The sequence below is a fragment of the Eulemur rufifrons genome, chromosome 21, assembly GCF_041146395.1.
Source record: "Eulemur rufifrons isolate Redbay chromosome 21, OSU_ERuf_1, whole genome shotgun sequence".
Taxonomy (NCBI): Eukaryota; Metazoa; Chordata; class Mammalia; order Primates; family Lemuridae; genus Eulemur; species Eulemur rufifrons.
In genome coordinates, this window is record NC_091003.1 from 10,481,879 (window position 1) to 10,498,899 (window position 17,021).

The 17,021-nt window shown below is 35.4% G+C and overlaps 1 protein-coding gene across 1 annotated transcript in view; it reads right to left on the reverse strand.

Moving 5' to 3' along the window:
* The window catches only part of MED13L (mediator complex subunit 13L), a 268,378-nt gene that overhangs the window by 231,912 nt on the left and 19,445 nt on the right, over positions 1-17,021 (reverse strand). Inside the window, exon 2 of the mRNA XM_069496718.1 lies at positions 63-300. Coding sequence (XP_069352819.1) covers positions 63-300 — 238 coding nt within the window. The remainder of the gene's footprint in view (positions 1-62; positions 301-17,021) is intronic.

Consider the following 17,021-nt stretch of genomic DNA (forward strand, 5'->3'; position numbering starts at 1 on the left):
AATTTACCCATTGTTCAAAAAATTGTGATGCAAATAATTTTTAAGAAAAAGCAAAACCTTACCCTGCAGTTCATGATGTATTACACCCACAAGGTTGGGTTCGTCTCCCCACCAGAATATCCATAACTCTTTGCAATCTGGTTTGACATCACGACGCCATACACACAGCAGGTTGGCTTGCAGACAACGGATGAAACTTAACAGGATTGGATCATCTTGGGCTGGGGCTGAAATTATGGGTCCACAGTCCCCATGCCCTCCAAAATTGTACCTACGCCATTTGATTCCCGTGAGTTCAGCCTGAAAAAACACAAGAAAATTTCAAGTTTTGATTTTTCTTTTTACTTGCAACCACTGAAAATAGGCTTCCATATAGAAAAGTAAGTGTGCTAAAATATTTACACTAAACCTCACATGGTAAGATTTCTCCCAGTGAAGAATGTATGTCAATCCTCCTGGATTTTAAAGGGGAGAAAGCTAATTCCTATCTAGATGGTCTATGTAGCTCTTTATATTAAACAATAAAACAAGCAGATAATCATTACTTCCTACTGAACCATTTCATTTGCCTAAACACTTACTATAAAGTCGCTATATATAAAACTATTTTCTATATTATTATTCCTTATTTGAATTATAAATTATGTTTAGAAATCACGTAAGAGTTTAAAAATAAGTTTGTAAAACTGAACTAATTTTGGCCAGGCACTCATGGCTATAATCCCAGTGCTTTCCCATGCCTAGGCAGGAGGATCACCTGAGGCCAGGAGTTTGAGACCACCCTGGGCAACAGAGGGAGACCTCATCACTACAAAAAATAAGAAAATAAAAAATAAATTAAAAATAAGGAAGTAATTCCTTTCAAAGGATTTCCTCAATTTCTTCCCACCCAAAAGCTACAGTTTAGATCCTTTTTAATCAGGGTATCAGTTAGCATGCAGTAAGTACCATAGTGCCCATGATGAATGCCAAAAGGCTAATATTTAAGTATTAATAAAAGTTGCTTACAAAACTAATGCAAAGTTATCAGCAATGTATTCATGTTACTTAACAGGTTGCACACAGAAAAGCTTTGTTTCTATAACAATTCCCTAATGTATTAATAGTTTGGTCTTTTGTTTGTTAAACATATTTCAAAACATGGGAACTTTAAACCCGCATAGAACAGACATCGTATCTTTGCTCCATTACATATATTTATATTTTAAGATTCCTAAACCTTAGGTCTTAAGAACTAAACTTCAAAAATATTTCAACACAAACAAAAGCTGAATCCTTATGTAGCAATAAACTATAACTACATATTCAAAACTGATAGTAAAACTGATTCATAATAAAATTCTGTACCAAACAGCCCATGTGTCCCTTGCATTCAATCCTTACTCATTCATCTCCTTTCACACAAGGTCAATCACTTTTTTCAACAAGATGTTTTTCAAAAAGCAAGTACCACTGGGTAGTAATGTAATGCTGTATCTTCTATTAACACAACTTAAACAAACTTAAAGTACTAAAACAATCATTATAATGATCACATTTAAGAAAAAAAATCATATTTCTTCAATCCAAAAAAAAAAGGTTTTACTTCCAAAAAAAAAAAGTTACAAGGATAACATCTAAACTAAAACTACTTGAAATTCAGTAACTTATCTTTTACCGTATGAAATATACAATCTGGTATTGTCATCATTTAAGCTTTCCCTATATCCTATGTGCCACCTGGTTTCCTCTAAATATAAAAGCACCACATGATCAATGTAAAATGTTCAAAAATAATATACCATAAACACACTAGAAATAATTATTAGCATCTTACTATATGTCCTTCCTGTTTTTCTGTACATATACATGTTAAAAGTTAGAACCACACTGTATGGTTTTGTACCTTGCTTTTTCATTTATTATAAATATTTCTATATATTACTAATTCTTCAAAAACAACTTTTCATGTTTGCATAATATTTATTCACTGTTCAGAAAAATATAATTTAACCATCCCATAACAACTGGATAACTGTCCATTTTTTCCACTATAATTATTATAATTGATGAACATCCTTGAACATTATCTTCCTGATTATTTCCTTAGGAGAGACTGCTTGATACAGAATTACCAAAGAATATGAATATTTTAAGACTCATAATGAGTGCTACCACACTGCTTTTCAATTAATTGTCCCCGAATACAAATAACAACCTCCCAAATTACATGTCTTTTAAAATACCTGCCAATGTAATCGAAGGGTGTGTCCCTGTACTAATTTATAGCCCTTGTTCTGCTTGGAGGAAATATTATCACATATTTGATCAGAGTTATAATCTGAGGCCAGCCTTCCTGGGTTTGAATCCCAACTCTGTACTTACTAGCTTTAAGTACCTAGCAAATTACTTAACCTCTGTCCCTCAGCTGCCTTACCTGTAAAATGAAGGTAATAGTACTACAAGGTTGCTGATTAAATGAGTTAGCATAAATATAAAGCACTTAAGGCAGTGTCTGACACATGCCAAAAACCATATATGGCATTATCATATTATTATAATAGTACTATTTCTTTTACTTTGAGTTGTCTGTTCAAATCCTTTGTCCGTTTTTCTATCTTACAAGTTCCTTTGTTTCTTCAAATAAAAGTAGTGTATGTGTTTTAATCAGAAAGCCTAACATCAATCTTTAAATAAATGTCAAAGAAGGAAACAAAATAAAGAGAATAAAAAGGGGCAATCTGAAATCTGAAAAGCTAAGTAGAGACTAACTTTTCGTATTATCATCTCAGCTAGTGTTCTGTGCCTCAGGATCTTGTGGGAGGTGGATGTAAGAGAAAATGAAGAATTAAAATACACCGATAAATATGACATCAATACTGACATTAACCATAAAGGGTTAGAAAATTAAGACATATCAGAGATTTAAACATCAGATGAGTCAGTCCCCAAGAAAATCTATGCACAGCAATTTACTCACTAGAACACTTTCACCTGTAACATCCGGCACAGTTGAGCAGACAAAATATTTGGCTTTGATTCAGGAAAATGTTTTGCCTAATCCTAGCACTTCCACTAACTTCCTATCAGCGCTTCTATGCTCTCAGTGGCAAAGGGAAGCTGCCACCACCTGCTCTGTTTTTTACAAAGTTGTTCTAGCAAGTGAAATGTTACAAATGCAAGTGACATAACAGCAAGCTACAAACTGAATCACTTCATAACTAATTCAGCCAAAAGAACTGAAAAATGTCCAATTATTTTTAAACAATTTAATTCCTTTACTTTAAAGCTAAAATTAAATATCATTATACTAGTCTTCACTGGAAAATGTAACAAGGAAACACTAATCAAGCCTAATAGAGATAACTAAGTATAAAATGAATGTTCAAAGATTTAGCTTTAAATTTTGACTTAATGTTTGATAAGAGAAAAGACAACTTAAATAATACTACAATAGTTTGTCTAAGGAAAAAAAACTCCCATTATGGATATTTATTCAATTAGATTTAAATGTCTTTCATATACCATGACCATGTTCATAGTTAAAAATCAAGTCCACCCCAAGTTCTACTGTTCGAATTTTTTTTTTTTTTTTTTTTTTTTTTGAGACAGAGTCTCACTTTGTTTCCCAGGCTAGAGTGCCATGGGGTCAGCCTAGCTCACAGCAACCTCAAACTCCTGGGCTCAAGCAATCCTCCTGCCTCAGCCTCCCAAGTAGCTGGGACTACAGGCATGCGCCACCATGCCTGGCTAATTTTTTCTATATATATTTCTAGCTGTCCATATAATTTCTTTCTATTTTTAGTAGAGAGAGGGTCTCATTCTTGCTCAGGCTGGTCTCGAACCCCTGAGCTCAAACGATCCACCCGCCTCGGCCTCCCAGAGTGCTAGGATTACAGGCGTGAGCCACCACGCCCGGCCTACTGTTCAAATTTCTGACAAATTTTCCAAACTCAAAATTCTTTACCTAATGATTTCAGAATTTTGAAGCAAACCTTTAAAATATTTCTGTATTCAAATTATTCTCAAAGCACAATTATTTCTCACTAAATATGTCTAAAATATGAACAAACCATAATTATATTTAAGTTAAAATTACACGGTTCTAAAAATATAGAACCAAAATATGAAATTAAAATATACAAGGAACAAAACCAGTATGCATATATGTGTAATAATGATCACCACTATCATCATTTATTAGTCACCTACTTAATATCAGGCACCATACTAGGGTCTTCATATATAATTCAAATCTTCACAACAGAAAGCCAAAGAAATTAGGATTCAGGTTAAACAGTTCTCTCCCATAGCCAGAGATAGCAAATGGCAGATCCCAAATATAACTGGATTTAAACCATAACTGCATTTAAAGCATAAATTCTTTCCACTCTGCCACGGTGCTTCATGGAGCTAATGGCAAAAATTAGCCCTAGAGGATTATAAAATAGTACAAAGAAACTGTCATCAACTCAATTTAGCAATGACTAGATCTCATGGCCAAACTTTCTAATTTAAGAAAGTTCATGAATCTTTCTTTAGTCTTCCTGAGGTATTAAGAAAACTAGTATAAGAGTGCCCACACATCATCCCATGAATAGAAGAGACTTTTTTTATTTTACGCAGATAATTATATGCCTTCTTTTACATGTTTCTCACTATAAGACAGTATCTACACAAACTAATTCTTAGAGGATATACATAAACCAAGAAAAGAACTATTCTAATAGCAAGAGATGCTGGAAGAAAATGTGCTCAGCAATGGCTGGCATCTGTTATAGATGTAGTCAAGGTTCTCAGAAAATTGAACTTAAAGAGACTCCCCGGCCTAAACAGAAGGCCACTACAGTCAGTTCACAACGGTTCTAATTAAATAGATTACAACCGAATCAGGATAAATGCACTTCCTAACTGCATGAATGAGATTTAAAGAAAATTTATATTGATTTTTAGTGTCCTATTCTTCAGGTACAATGTGTACGAAATGAGCTGATAAAGTCTCACAGTGGAGATCATTTATTTGCAGTGACCCATCACAATCAGATCCTTTGTGACCAACAGCATATACGTGCAATATGGCTCCCCAGAGTTAAAACCATATTCCGTGGTCACAGAACAGTAAAACTAACAGACACTGATAAGAATGAAACCAAGGTATGGTATCATGGAAAGAACACTGGCTGGAGATCAGGAGATACAGGTTCTAGGCCTGGTTTTTTAACAATTTACCTATATGTTAGGAAATCTACTCCACCTCAAGGCACCTCAGCTTCAGGACCTGTAAAGTGATAGGGCTGACCTAGATACTCTAAATGAGTTCAAGTCTCCTGGCCCAGACTAATTACATCCCACCCACAAAGGCAAGTTGCAATCGAGATGGAACCCTTATTAGCCTCTTAAATGATCAGAAAGAACAGAAAAGCTGGCCAGAAGATATTCAAAATTTCAAGAAATAATTGAAAGGAAGATTCCTCAAACTATAAAACAATTAGCTTGACATCAATTCTGCAGAGGGATGGTGTGTAGAAGAAAAAGGCAGCTGTGATCATTTGGGGCTCACATGAATACATTAGGAAATTCCAAGTCTGCCTAACTTCACTTCCTCCTATGATAGGGTTACTACTCTAGCAGATCAGGGGAACACAGTAAACATATTAAGTCACCTCTCAACTCAGAGGAAGGAAAAATGTCACATATAATAGAAAACTTCTGTTAAAACATAACTAATCAACTCCAGGTAAAGATGACAGAGTAAACACACACATCTGCTTTTGCTCTCTCGTAAATCCCTCTAAAACATCAGTAAAGAAGTTTGTTTCTTTGGGTTTTTTTTTTTTTTCCTTTAAATCACAAAATCACAAGGGTAGGTAGAACAGGACAGGAGATAGCATCAAAATTTTGAAAGCTAAGAAGCAGATGCTGACGAGGTTAAGAGACTTACATTATCTAAGAAAACTGAGTCTTAGACATGGAGAAAGCAGGGACATGACCCAATTGATACAGAATCCCCCCAGCCTCAGGAATTTCAGACACAAGTACTTGTGGAAGTAGAGTTGAAAGGCAGAGAGGAAATAAAGTAAGGAAAATAGGTTGAAAGTCTGCTTAAAAGGCACTCAGATGCCCAGGTATCCTCCCTACTGCACAGAGTTGAGCTACTATCGTTTCTTCACCCCAACAAATAATCAGAAGAGTATTGTCTGGAAACAGTAAAACAAGGGGTGCCTAGACTGGGGGACACAGACAAACAGAAGACGGGGAACTAGAGTGAAAACAGGGCATTAGGTGAACATACACAGAATAAAGGCCAAGAAATCACCCTCTTCCCACCACTGCCCTCTAAACACCCAGAAAGCTAGCAGCCATTCCTTCATCCCCCAGACATAAGGGTGGAAAAGTCTTTTTCTGAGAAATCTTAACCAGCTCCAGAGAAAAGACCTCAAGATAGTGAAACCAGAGGTTCCCCAACTAAAGAGCCAACCCAGATCAGTGAAGTACAAGGCAAGCAAACATCACTCACAAACTCAGAAATTCCAGTGTTTTGGGTCACCATTCCTTAACATGCACAGGCAACCAAGAATTAATAAATAGTTGAGGAAAACCACTGAGGAATTATAGAGACAAAAACAAATAGAAAAGTGACTTAAAGGAAAGAGATGACATTGGGAGAAAAAAAAAACTTTAAAATACCTATAATTAATATCCTCAAAGAGAGAAAATGGTAGAACCACTAAAAAAGGACAGAACACTATTTCAGAAAGGAAGAGGAGAGAATTTTTTTAAAAGCTCATGGAAATTTCCAAATACTGATACCAGAAATTATAAAACTCGGTAAAACATCTGGAAGATAAAGTTTAGGAAATCTCCCAGAACACAAAGCAAATAAATAAAAATGAAAAATGAGGGGGAAGGGATTAAATTAGAAAAGCAACCCAGGACACTCAAATCCAAATACAAGAGCTTTCACAAACAGAAAATACAGAAAATGCAGAGGAAATGACCAACAAAATAATTCATAACAATTACCCAGAAAACAAACATGAATTTCTAGATTGAAAGCTTTCCCCCAGTACCCAGAACAATAGATCAAGAGAGACTCACAGAGGCAACATCACTGTAAGCTTTCAGCACTCTGCAGACAGATGATCCTCCAAGCTTCCATGTAGTAAAAAGAGATCACATACGAAGTATCAGGAGTCAAGATTTTTAACTTCTCAACAGCAATACCAAAAGCAAAAAGGCAAAAGTACAGTAACCCAGAATTTTAAGGAATTACTTCCAAACTATGTACCTATACTAGTCTAAACTATCTTTCAAATATACAAATAGAATAAATGCATCTTTAAACATGAAATAAAAAAAAAAAAAAAACACCCTTTTTTCTCAGGAAGCTACTGGGTGTGTACTCACCAAAAGGAGGGAATAAACCAAGTAAGAAGTCCTGCGATTTAGGAAACAGACCCAACATGGGAAGTAGCAAAATAAATCCCTACAATTACAGTGAATGAGGATTCCAGGTTGCCAACTACACACCAGTGCAGAGGGCAACCAATCCAGATTATGACACATCAGACAGCTTCAGGAAAGATTCCTTCAGGAAGATGAAACTGAAAAAACATTGACAGATCTAAGTCTTTTTTTTTTTTTTTTTTTTTTTTTGAGACAGAGTCTCACTTTGTTGCCCAGGCTAGAGTGAGTGCCATGGCGTCAGCCTAGCTCACAGCAACCTCAAACTCCTGAGCTCAGGGATCCTCCTGTCTCAGCCTCCCGAGTAGTTGGGACTACAGGCATGCACCACCATGCCCGGCTAATTTTTTCTATATATATTTTTAGTTGTCCATATAATTTCTTTTTATTTTTAGTAGAGATGGGGTCTCGCTCTTGCTCAGGCTGGTCTCGAACTCTTGAGCTCAAACGATCCGCCCACCTCGGCCTCCCAGAGTGCTAGGATTACAGGCGTGAGCCACCGCGCCCGGCCGACAGATCTAAGTCTTAAGGGGTTTCAGACAATAGGCAAAAAATTTGAGGGATTTGAGTTGTTATAAAATATACTGAAAAGTGGTCAAAAAAAAAGATAATTACCATCTTCAAGTTACACAGAAAAGGAAAAGTAATCAGAATTTAGTCAATGGCTCAGCATTAACATAATCAAATGAATGTTAACGGTGAATATTTAGCTAACCAAAATTATTATGTAATTATTTTGGTAAAATGGAGAAATGTAAAAGGTATATGTGCTTTGTAGGAGGCAGAGGGAATGAACTAAATCTTCAACTTTCATAGGAAGATCTAGAATTAAAAAACCTAAAAATAACCATTAGCTTAGTATTTAGAAACATTTAAGTAAGGGCCAAGATAATAAACAAAAGTGGGTGAAGAGAAGATAAAATAAGGGCCAAGGAGCAAAATACTATTTTTATAAACCTTGCAGAACTATTTGATTTTTTATGTAAGAGTATAACTCTGCTTTTAAAAAAATGAAATTTGAACAAAACCAATCAAAAGGTAGTAACAAAATATATTTAATGCCAAGTTCCTACTAATACTGAGAAATTACAGCATTTTACAGACTGATTCTAGACAAATTCCTGAGCGTAAGAACAATTTAGTATCCCATAAATTGTATTGCAAAAGCCAAAAGGTTATTTACCATGTGTTAAAATAATGTGTTGCTGTTGACTGTTTCTCTTCTCCATTTTAGACTATTAAAACTCCAGCTGGGCAGAGAGATCCTTTCAGCTGCATGCTCCCTCCCATCTGGCTCTGCTCAAACTCTTCCTAGCCATAGTTAGGCTGCTGGCTAGGAATTCCCTATGCAGGGGGGCCGATGACAAGACATTGGCCTCCCATCTGACTGTTTATTTCCATGTTGTGAGGAATGCAATGCGGTATCTCCCTCCATACAATGAGGTTGTATATAAAAGATGCTTTTTAACATATACAGTTGCTCATTCATAGTAATTTTATCTTCAAGTATAATTTTATTTTCACCTCTGTTTACCAATATTACTTCAAAAATATAAAGATTATAAAAAAAAGAGTTCAAGAAATGAGTGAAAGGGCTCAGAAGTGTTATTTCGTAATAAGTTTAATACAATTTTTAAAAGTTACTGCCATCTTAAAGCTACATTAACAAATAAGTACAAAATCTAGATCCTGTATAAGTGACCTAACTTATCATGTCACTAGCCAATATTGCTTTCAGCTCCTAGATCCACACTTTGAGAAGAATCTAGATAAAATAGAACAAAATAACAGATGAAAGACTAGGTTAAGTGAGGAAATCTAAACATCATATGGCTAGAAGCTATCTGGCCTCATGTTCAATCCTTTCAAGCAAATTAACATGGCAACAAAAATAAAATAGAAGAATAAAAGCCACATGATTTTTTTAAAAAAACCCCATTGAATGAATACAACTATAGTTAATATGTAGTTAAGAAGATTCTGAAGTTATTTAAAGTCTATTATACTGAAAGACTGATATGCGGGAGATTAATTAGATTTGTTCAGCACAGTCCCAAGTGGTAGCAACAGAACCAAATGGAAAAAGTGATGATTAAAACAACAACAGTGAGAGCTCCCTCAAGAAAAAATTCCCTAAGAGTTAATCATAGATACAGAGGGTTAAGAAAAAGTTGGTCAATACTAGATGAGGACTGTGGAGTGGCTTCAAATATAAAAGGGCTAGTCGAACAATCTGATCTATAAGGTACCTTTTAAATGTGAAATGAGTCTTAAAGATTCTTTCCAACAATAAGACTCGTAACTCTAACATCATTTGTATTTCAGTCAACTAGCTGAAGGGTTGGCAAAGTGTGGCCTGTGGACCTAACCAACTGGTCTGTAAATAAAGTTTTATTAATACACAACTATGCCCACTTATTTACATATTCTCTGTGGATGCATTCACACTACAACCACTGAGTTGCAAGTAGGTCTGTATGGCCTATAGCCTGAAGTAATTACTCTCTGGTCCTGTAAGAAAAAGTTTGCTGACCCCTGAACTAGGAAAACATACACAGGCAAAGTGACATTTAAAATATAAATAAGAAGCACTAGAATTGTCCTCCCACCATAAACAACACTGGACAACAGGCACTACAGAGCCAGGATCCCTGAGAGAAGGAAAGCAAATGAGGTGGGCCCTACAAAAGCTGAGGCAGCTAGAATTTGCGAGAGCAAATCACCAGAAATAAGATTAACATGCAGAAAAAAGCTCCAAAGATCTGACAGGGGCTCTTTTGAAACTGTTTCTAAATACTAAGCTGCATATTCAAACAGTAAAATTCAACAAGGCCAAGCAAAGAACTGCTAGGGAGCTATCATTGTAAGAGCTCACATAAAGCTGGGAAGTAGTCAGTTCTGAGCACCCACCCAGAGTAAAAAAAAAAAAAAAAAACGTTGTTAAACACCTTAGGCAATGAATACAGACCATAAAAGGGCCACACCTCATAAGTAGGCAACTAGCTCTAACATAAAGACTATTTTAACCCACCCTTTTAATCCAGCCTCCAAAAAAAAGTAGTAATAAGCTGATCTTATTAACTGCTAGTAACTTAACTGCCAGACAATACAAAATTAAACTAATCTTTAAAGGAAAGAAATAACATCCAGACTTTCAATAACATAACATTCACAATGTCCAGCAACCAATAAAAAATACCAGACATTCAAACAAATAAGAAAATGGAGCCCATGAATAGAAACAGACCCAGAAATGAGTAATGATGGAATTAACAGATAAGCACTTTAAAACAGCTATTATAAATATGGTCAAGGATTCAAAGAAAAACACAAACATCATAAGGAAATGGAAGATATTTTAAAAACTAAAACTGCTAAAGTTCCAATACACAAAATCTGAAATGAAAAATGCACTGAATGGGTTTAAGAGTAGATCAGGCACTGCCAAAAAAAAAAAAAAGTCAGGGGACTCAAAAACATACAATATAACTATCCAACCTGAAGAAAAAAAAATTTGTAGGCCAAGTACAGTGGCCCACAATGGTAATCCAAGCACCCTGGGAGGCCAAGGCAGAAAAATGGCTTTAATTCAGGAAGTTCAAGACCAGCCTGAGCAAGAGTGAGACCCCCGTCTCTACTAAAAATAGAAAAATTAGCTGGATGTCATGGCATGCACTCATAGTCCCAGCTACTAGGGAGGTTGAGGCAGAAGGCTCCCTTGAGCCCAGGAGTTGGTTTGTAGTGAGCTACAATGATGCCACTGCACTCTACCCAGAGCAACAGAGTGAGACTATGTCTCAAAAAAAAAAATCTAAAAACTGAAAAAAATAATTAGCAAAGCCAAAGTGACTTTTGCAGTCAGATATCAAGCAATTTAACATACATGCCATGAGGGTCCCAGAACTGGAGGGTTGAGAAGGACAAAAAAATTTCTGAGTAATGACCAAAAATTGTCTCCAAATCTCATGAAAACAATAAACCTATGATCTAAGGCGTTCTGTGAACTCCACGCAGCATAAACAAAGAAAACCACAGCGAAATACATCAAAATAAAATTTCTGAAAACCAGTGACAAAAAGAAAAATCTTAAAAATGGGCAGAGGAACTCTGGGAGGCCAAGGCAGACGGATTGTTTGAGCTCAGGAGTTCGAGGCCAGCCTGAGCAAGAGCAAGACCCCGACCCCATCTCTACTAAAAATAGAAAGAAATTATATGGACAGCTAAAAATATATATAGAAAAATTAGCCGGGCATGGTGGCACATGCCTGTAGTCCCAGCTACTCAGGAGGCTGAGGTAGGAGGATTGCTTGAGCCCAGGAGTTTGAGGTTGCTGTGAACTAGGCTGATGCCATGGCACTCTAGACAAGGCAACAGTGAGACTCTGTCTCAAAAAAAAAAAAAAAAAAAAAAATGGGCAGAGGAAAAACCACACATTATATAAAGGAAAACAAACATAACATTAACTACAGACTTCCCATCAGAAATATCCAAGACAGAAAACAATGGAAAAAATGCAGAAAGGGGAAAAATCTCCAAATCTAGAATTCTAGATCAAACACAAATATCCTTCAAAAATGAAAGTAAAACACAGACTTATTTTTGGATGAACAAAAGCTAACAGACCTGCACTAAAATAAATGTAACTAGAATAAACGTTGGGTATTTTTTAGTTCTTCAAGTGCAAGAAAAATGATACCAAATAGAAACCTGGATCTGCATAAAAGAGTAATGACTACCAGGAATAGTTAATATATAAATGAATATAAAAATTTATTTTCTTATTTTTAAATTTCTTTAAAAGCTTATTAACTGTTTAAAGCAAAAACAATAATGCATTGTGGACTACATGCCAGATATGGGGGGGAAAATGTACGACAACAATAATACAAAGGCCAGAAGCAGAAAATGAGAGTCTTTTACATTATCTGAAGGTAGACTGTGATAAGTTAAAGATATAAACCCTTGATCAATGCCTAAAAATTAAAAGAAGTTGGTATATATGTAATAAATAAGTCAATACTGGAGAGAAAATGGAATCATAAAAAAGTACACAAATAATCCAAAAGCAGGTGGGAGTAGGGGGAGGAACAAAGTACAGATGGACAGATAGGGAGGAAAAAAAACCAAGATAGTGGATTTAAACCCAACCATACCAATATAATTACATTAAATATAAATAGTCTAAGTATTACAATTAATTTTTTTTTTTTTTTTGAGACAGAGTCTCACTCTGTTGCCCAGGCTAGAGTGAGTGCCGTGGCATCAGCCTAGCTCACAGCAACCTCAAACTCCTGAGCTCAAGGGATCCTCCTGTCTCAGCCTCCCGAGTAGCTGGGACTACAGGCATGCACCACCATGCCCGGCTAATATTTTTTATATATATTTTTAGCTGTCCATATAATTTCTTTCTATTTTTAGTAGAGATGGGGTCTCGCTCTTGCTCAGGCTGGTCTCGAACTCCTGAGCTCAAACGATCCGCCCACCTCGGCCTCCCAGAGTGCTAGGATTACAGGCGTGAGCCACCGCGCCCGGCCTACAATTAATTTTTTTGAATTTTTTTAAAAAATTTAAGGCCCAACTATATGTTGTCTACCAGAAATGCACTTTACATACAAAGACACACTTACTTTAGTTAAAAGTAAAATGACAGGAAAAGATATATTGTGCAAACTAATTATTAGAGAGCTGAAATGGCTAGATTGATATCAAAGTTGACTCCAAGAGAAGGACTATTACTAGGAATAAAGAAGGAAATTCTGTAATGATAAAAATGTCAATTCTTCAAGAAGACATTAAAAATCTCAAATGTGTAGGCACCTAATAAAATGAAATTTTGTAATGATAAAAATGTCAATTCTTCAAGAAAACATTAAAAATCTCAAATGTATAGGCACCTAATAAAAGAGCTTCAACATACATAAAGCAAGAAAGTCTGAAATAAACAGACAAATCAAGAATTATAATCAGAAATTTCAATAAGCCTTCTCTCAGCAATAGAACAAGTAGACAGAAAATCAATAAGGATATAAAAAACATGAACAACACTACCAACCAAAATAACCAAACTGACATTTATAGAACATTACACCAACAAAAGCAAAATACACATTTTCTTTCAAATGTATATGGAACATTCACCAAGAGAAACCATACACTGGACTGGGCCATAAAACAATGTTCAAAAAAAATCTGTAGCTTTAAATATTTATATCAGAAAGGTATCAAATCATTGCTCTAAGTCAGAAGCTATAAAAGAAGAGTAAATTAAACCAAAAATAAATATAGGAAAGGAAATAATGTAAAAAAGAGAAGAAATGAGATATAAAACTGACAATAGGGAAAAGCAAAAGAAAAAGCTGATTTTGTAGAAAAATTTATAAAATTGACAAATTCTCAGACTAATCGAGAGAGAAAGAACAGACACACCACAAATATCAGGCATACAAGGGGAAGCATTATCATACATCCTAAAAACACTGAAAAGATAGGGAAATTATTATAGACTATGTATATGCCAATAAATACAACTTAGAGTAAATGGACAAATTCCTTGAAAGAATTAACAGACTAACACAAAAAAGAAATAGAAAATCTGAACAACCCTGTACCCGATTAAAGACATGGAAGTCATGATTTCAAACCTCCCACAAAGAAATCTCCAAAGCTAGATAGCTTCAAACATCTAATGAAGAAATGACACTAGTATTTATTTCTACACACTAGTTTGTGAAGTAATATTACACACTCTTCCATAAAACAAAGGAGACACTAATTCCCAAATCATTTTACGAGACCAGTATTGCCATGATACCAAGACCATTTCTTGTAGAAAAGAAATCTGCATGCCAATATCCTTCAAGAACACAGATGCAAAAATCACTAACAAAATATTAGCAAATCAAATCTAACAATACAAATAATATACCATGAATTTAAGGTTTATCTGGGGAATTCAAGCTTAGCTTAACATTTAAAAACCCATCAAAATATAATCCTCCATATTAACAGAACAAAACATACCATCTCAACAGATTGGAAAAAAGTTTAACAAACATTTAACAAAATTCAATACCTTTTTGTGGTATTTTTGAAACTAAGCAAACTAAGAATCAAAGGGAACTTCCTCAACCTAAGTAAGGGGATGTTCGAAAATCCAAAGCTAACATCAACAATGATGGAAGACTGAACACTCTCTGCCTAAGGTCAGGAACAAAGCAAAGATGTAGACTCTCACTACTTCTATGCAATACTGCACTGCAGGTCCTAATCAGTGCAATAAAGCAAGAAAAAGAAGTAAAATACAGACGGGAAAGGAAGGCGTAAAACCATCTTTATTCGCAGATAACATGATGTACATTTACAAAAATCCAAGGATTCTACAAAAACGCTACTACAACTAATAGAGTTTAGGAAAGCTGGAGTATATATAATCACTACACAAAAATTAATTGTACTTCTATATACTAACAGTAAACAAGAGGAAAATATTTTAAAACAATACCATTTACAACGGCATAGAAAAAACATGAATTACTTAGGGATAAATCCAATAAAAATATGTTTCAGACCTACATACTGAAAAGTACAAAACAATGTTGATAGAAATTAAAGAGCTAAAGAAATAAAGAGGTTCCTGAACTAGAAGACTCAAAATTGTTAACATGTCAGTTCTCCCCAATTTTATCTAAAGATTCAATGCAATCACAATCAAATCCCCACAATTTTTTAAAAATTGACAGGCTGATTCTAAAACGTATATTGAAATGCAAAGCACAACACAATACTGAAAAATAACAAAGCTGCGGAATTTAGCCTGATTTCAAAACATACTGTAAAATTTCAGTAATCATCATGGCATGCTATTAGCATAATAGCCATGTAGACAGACCCAAGGAAAAGAATATAGAGTCCAGAAATAAACCAATGCATACACACATACACATACATTCCACTGATTTTTTTGACACAGATGCCGAGGTAATTGAATGGGAAAAGAATAGTCTTCATCAAATGATGCTGAAACAATCAGACATCCACATGAAAAGCAAAAAGAACTTCAATCATTGCCTCACACCATACAAATTAACTCAAAAATGGGTCACTGGATCACAAGCCTACACATTGCTATAAAACTTCTGGATGAAATCATAAAAGGAAGTCTTTCCTATTTGGGGGTAGCAATGATTTCTTAGATAGGGCATGAAAAGTACAAACTATAAAAAGAAAAAAAGTAATATTGGACTTAATCAAAACCTAAACCTTTTTTTGTTGCTGTTGTTGAAAACAAGAGTCTCGCTCTGACGCCCCAACTAGAGTGCAAGTGGCATGATCATAGTTCAATGCAACCTCAAACTCCTGGTCTCAAGTGATCCTCCTGCCTCAGCCTCCCAAGTAGCTGGTACTACAGGTAGGTACCACCACTCCCAGCTAATTTTTTTCTATTTTTAGTAAGGGAGGAGGGAGTGTCACTCTTGCTCAGGCTGGTCTCTAACTCCTGATCTCAAGGGATCCTCCTGCCTTGGATTACAGGCGTGAGCCACTGTGCCCAACCAAAATTTAAAACTTCTGTTCTTCAAAGAACATAGCTGAGAAAACTGAATGGCAGGCTGGGCATGGTGGCTCACACCTGTAATCCTACCACTCTGGGAGGCAGAAGCGGGAGGATGGCTTGAGCTCAGGAGTTTGGGACCAACCTGAGCAAGAGAGAGACCCCATCTCTACCAAACATAGAAAAATCAGCACACCCGTAGTCCCAACTACTCAGGAGCCGAGGCAAGAGGATTGATTGAGCCCAGGAGTTTGAGGTTGCAGTGAGCTAAGACAATGCCACTGCACACTCTACCCAGAGTGACAGGGCAAGACTCTGTCTCTAAAAAAAAAAGAAAAGAAAAGAAAATTGAAAGGCAAATCTCAACTAGGAGGATGTATTTGCAATACATATGTCTGTCAATGGATATTTAAAGGATTCTTGCAATTCAATGAGAAAACAACCTAATTTTTAAATTGGGCAAAAGATATGAACAGACACTTCACAAAAGAAAATATATGAATGACTTAATATGCACACAAAGAGATGCTAAACTTCATTAATCACCAAAAAGTTACAAATTAAAATCACAATTACTACACGTTGCATATCCCTAATCTGAAAATCCAAAGTATACCAAAATCCAAAACTTTTTGAGTGCCCACATGATGATCAAAGGAAATACTCATTGGAGCATTTCAGATTTCAAATTTTCAGATTGGGGATGTTCAACTGGTATAATACAAATATCCCAAAATGTGGAAAAAAATCCAAAATCCCAAAACACTTCTGGTTCCAAGCATTTTGGATAAGGGATACTAAACCTGTACTACACACCACTAGGATGGCTAAAACTTTAAAAAATGAATTGTACTACATGTTGCAGGGATGCAGAGCGATTAGAATTCATATATAACTGGTGAGATGTAAAATGGTACAACCATTTTTTAAAAGTTTGGCAGTTCTTTATAAAGTGAAATTCCTGGTAATATGTATAAATAAAGACATATATTCCCCATTCAAAAAACAGTACATTAATTTTCACAGCTAT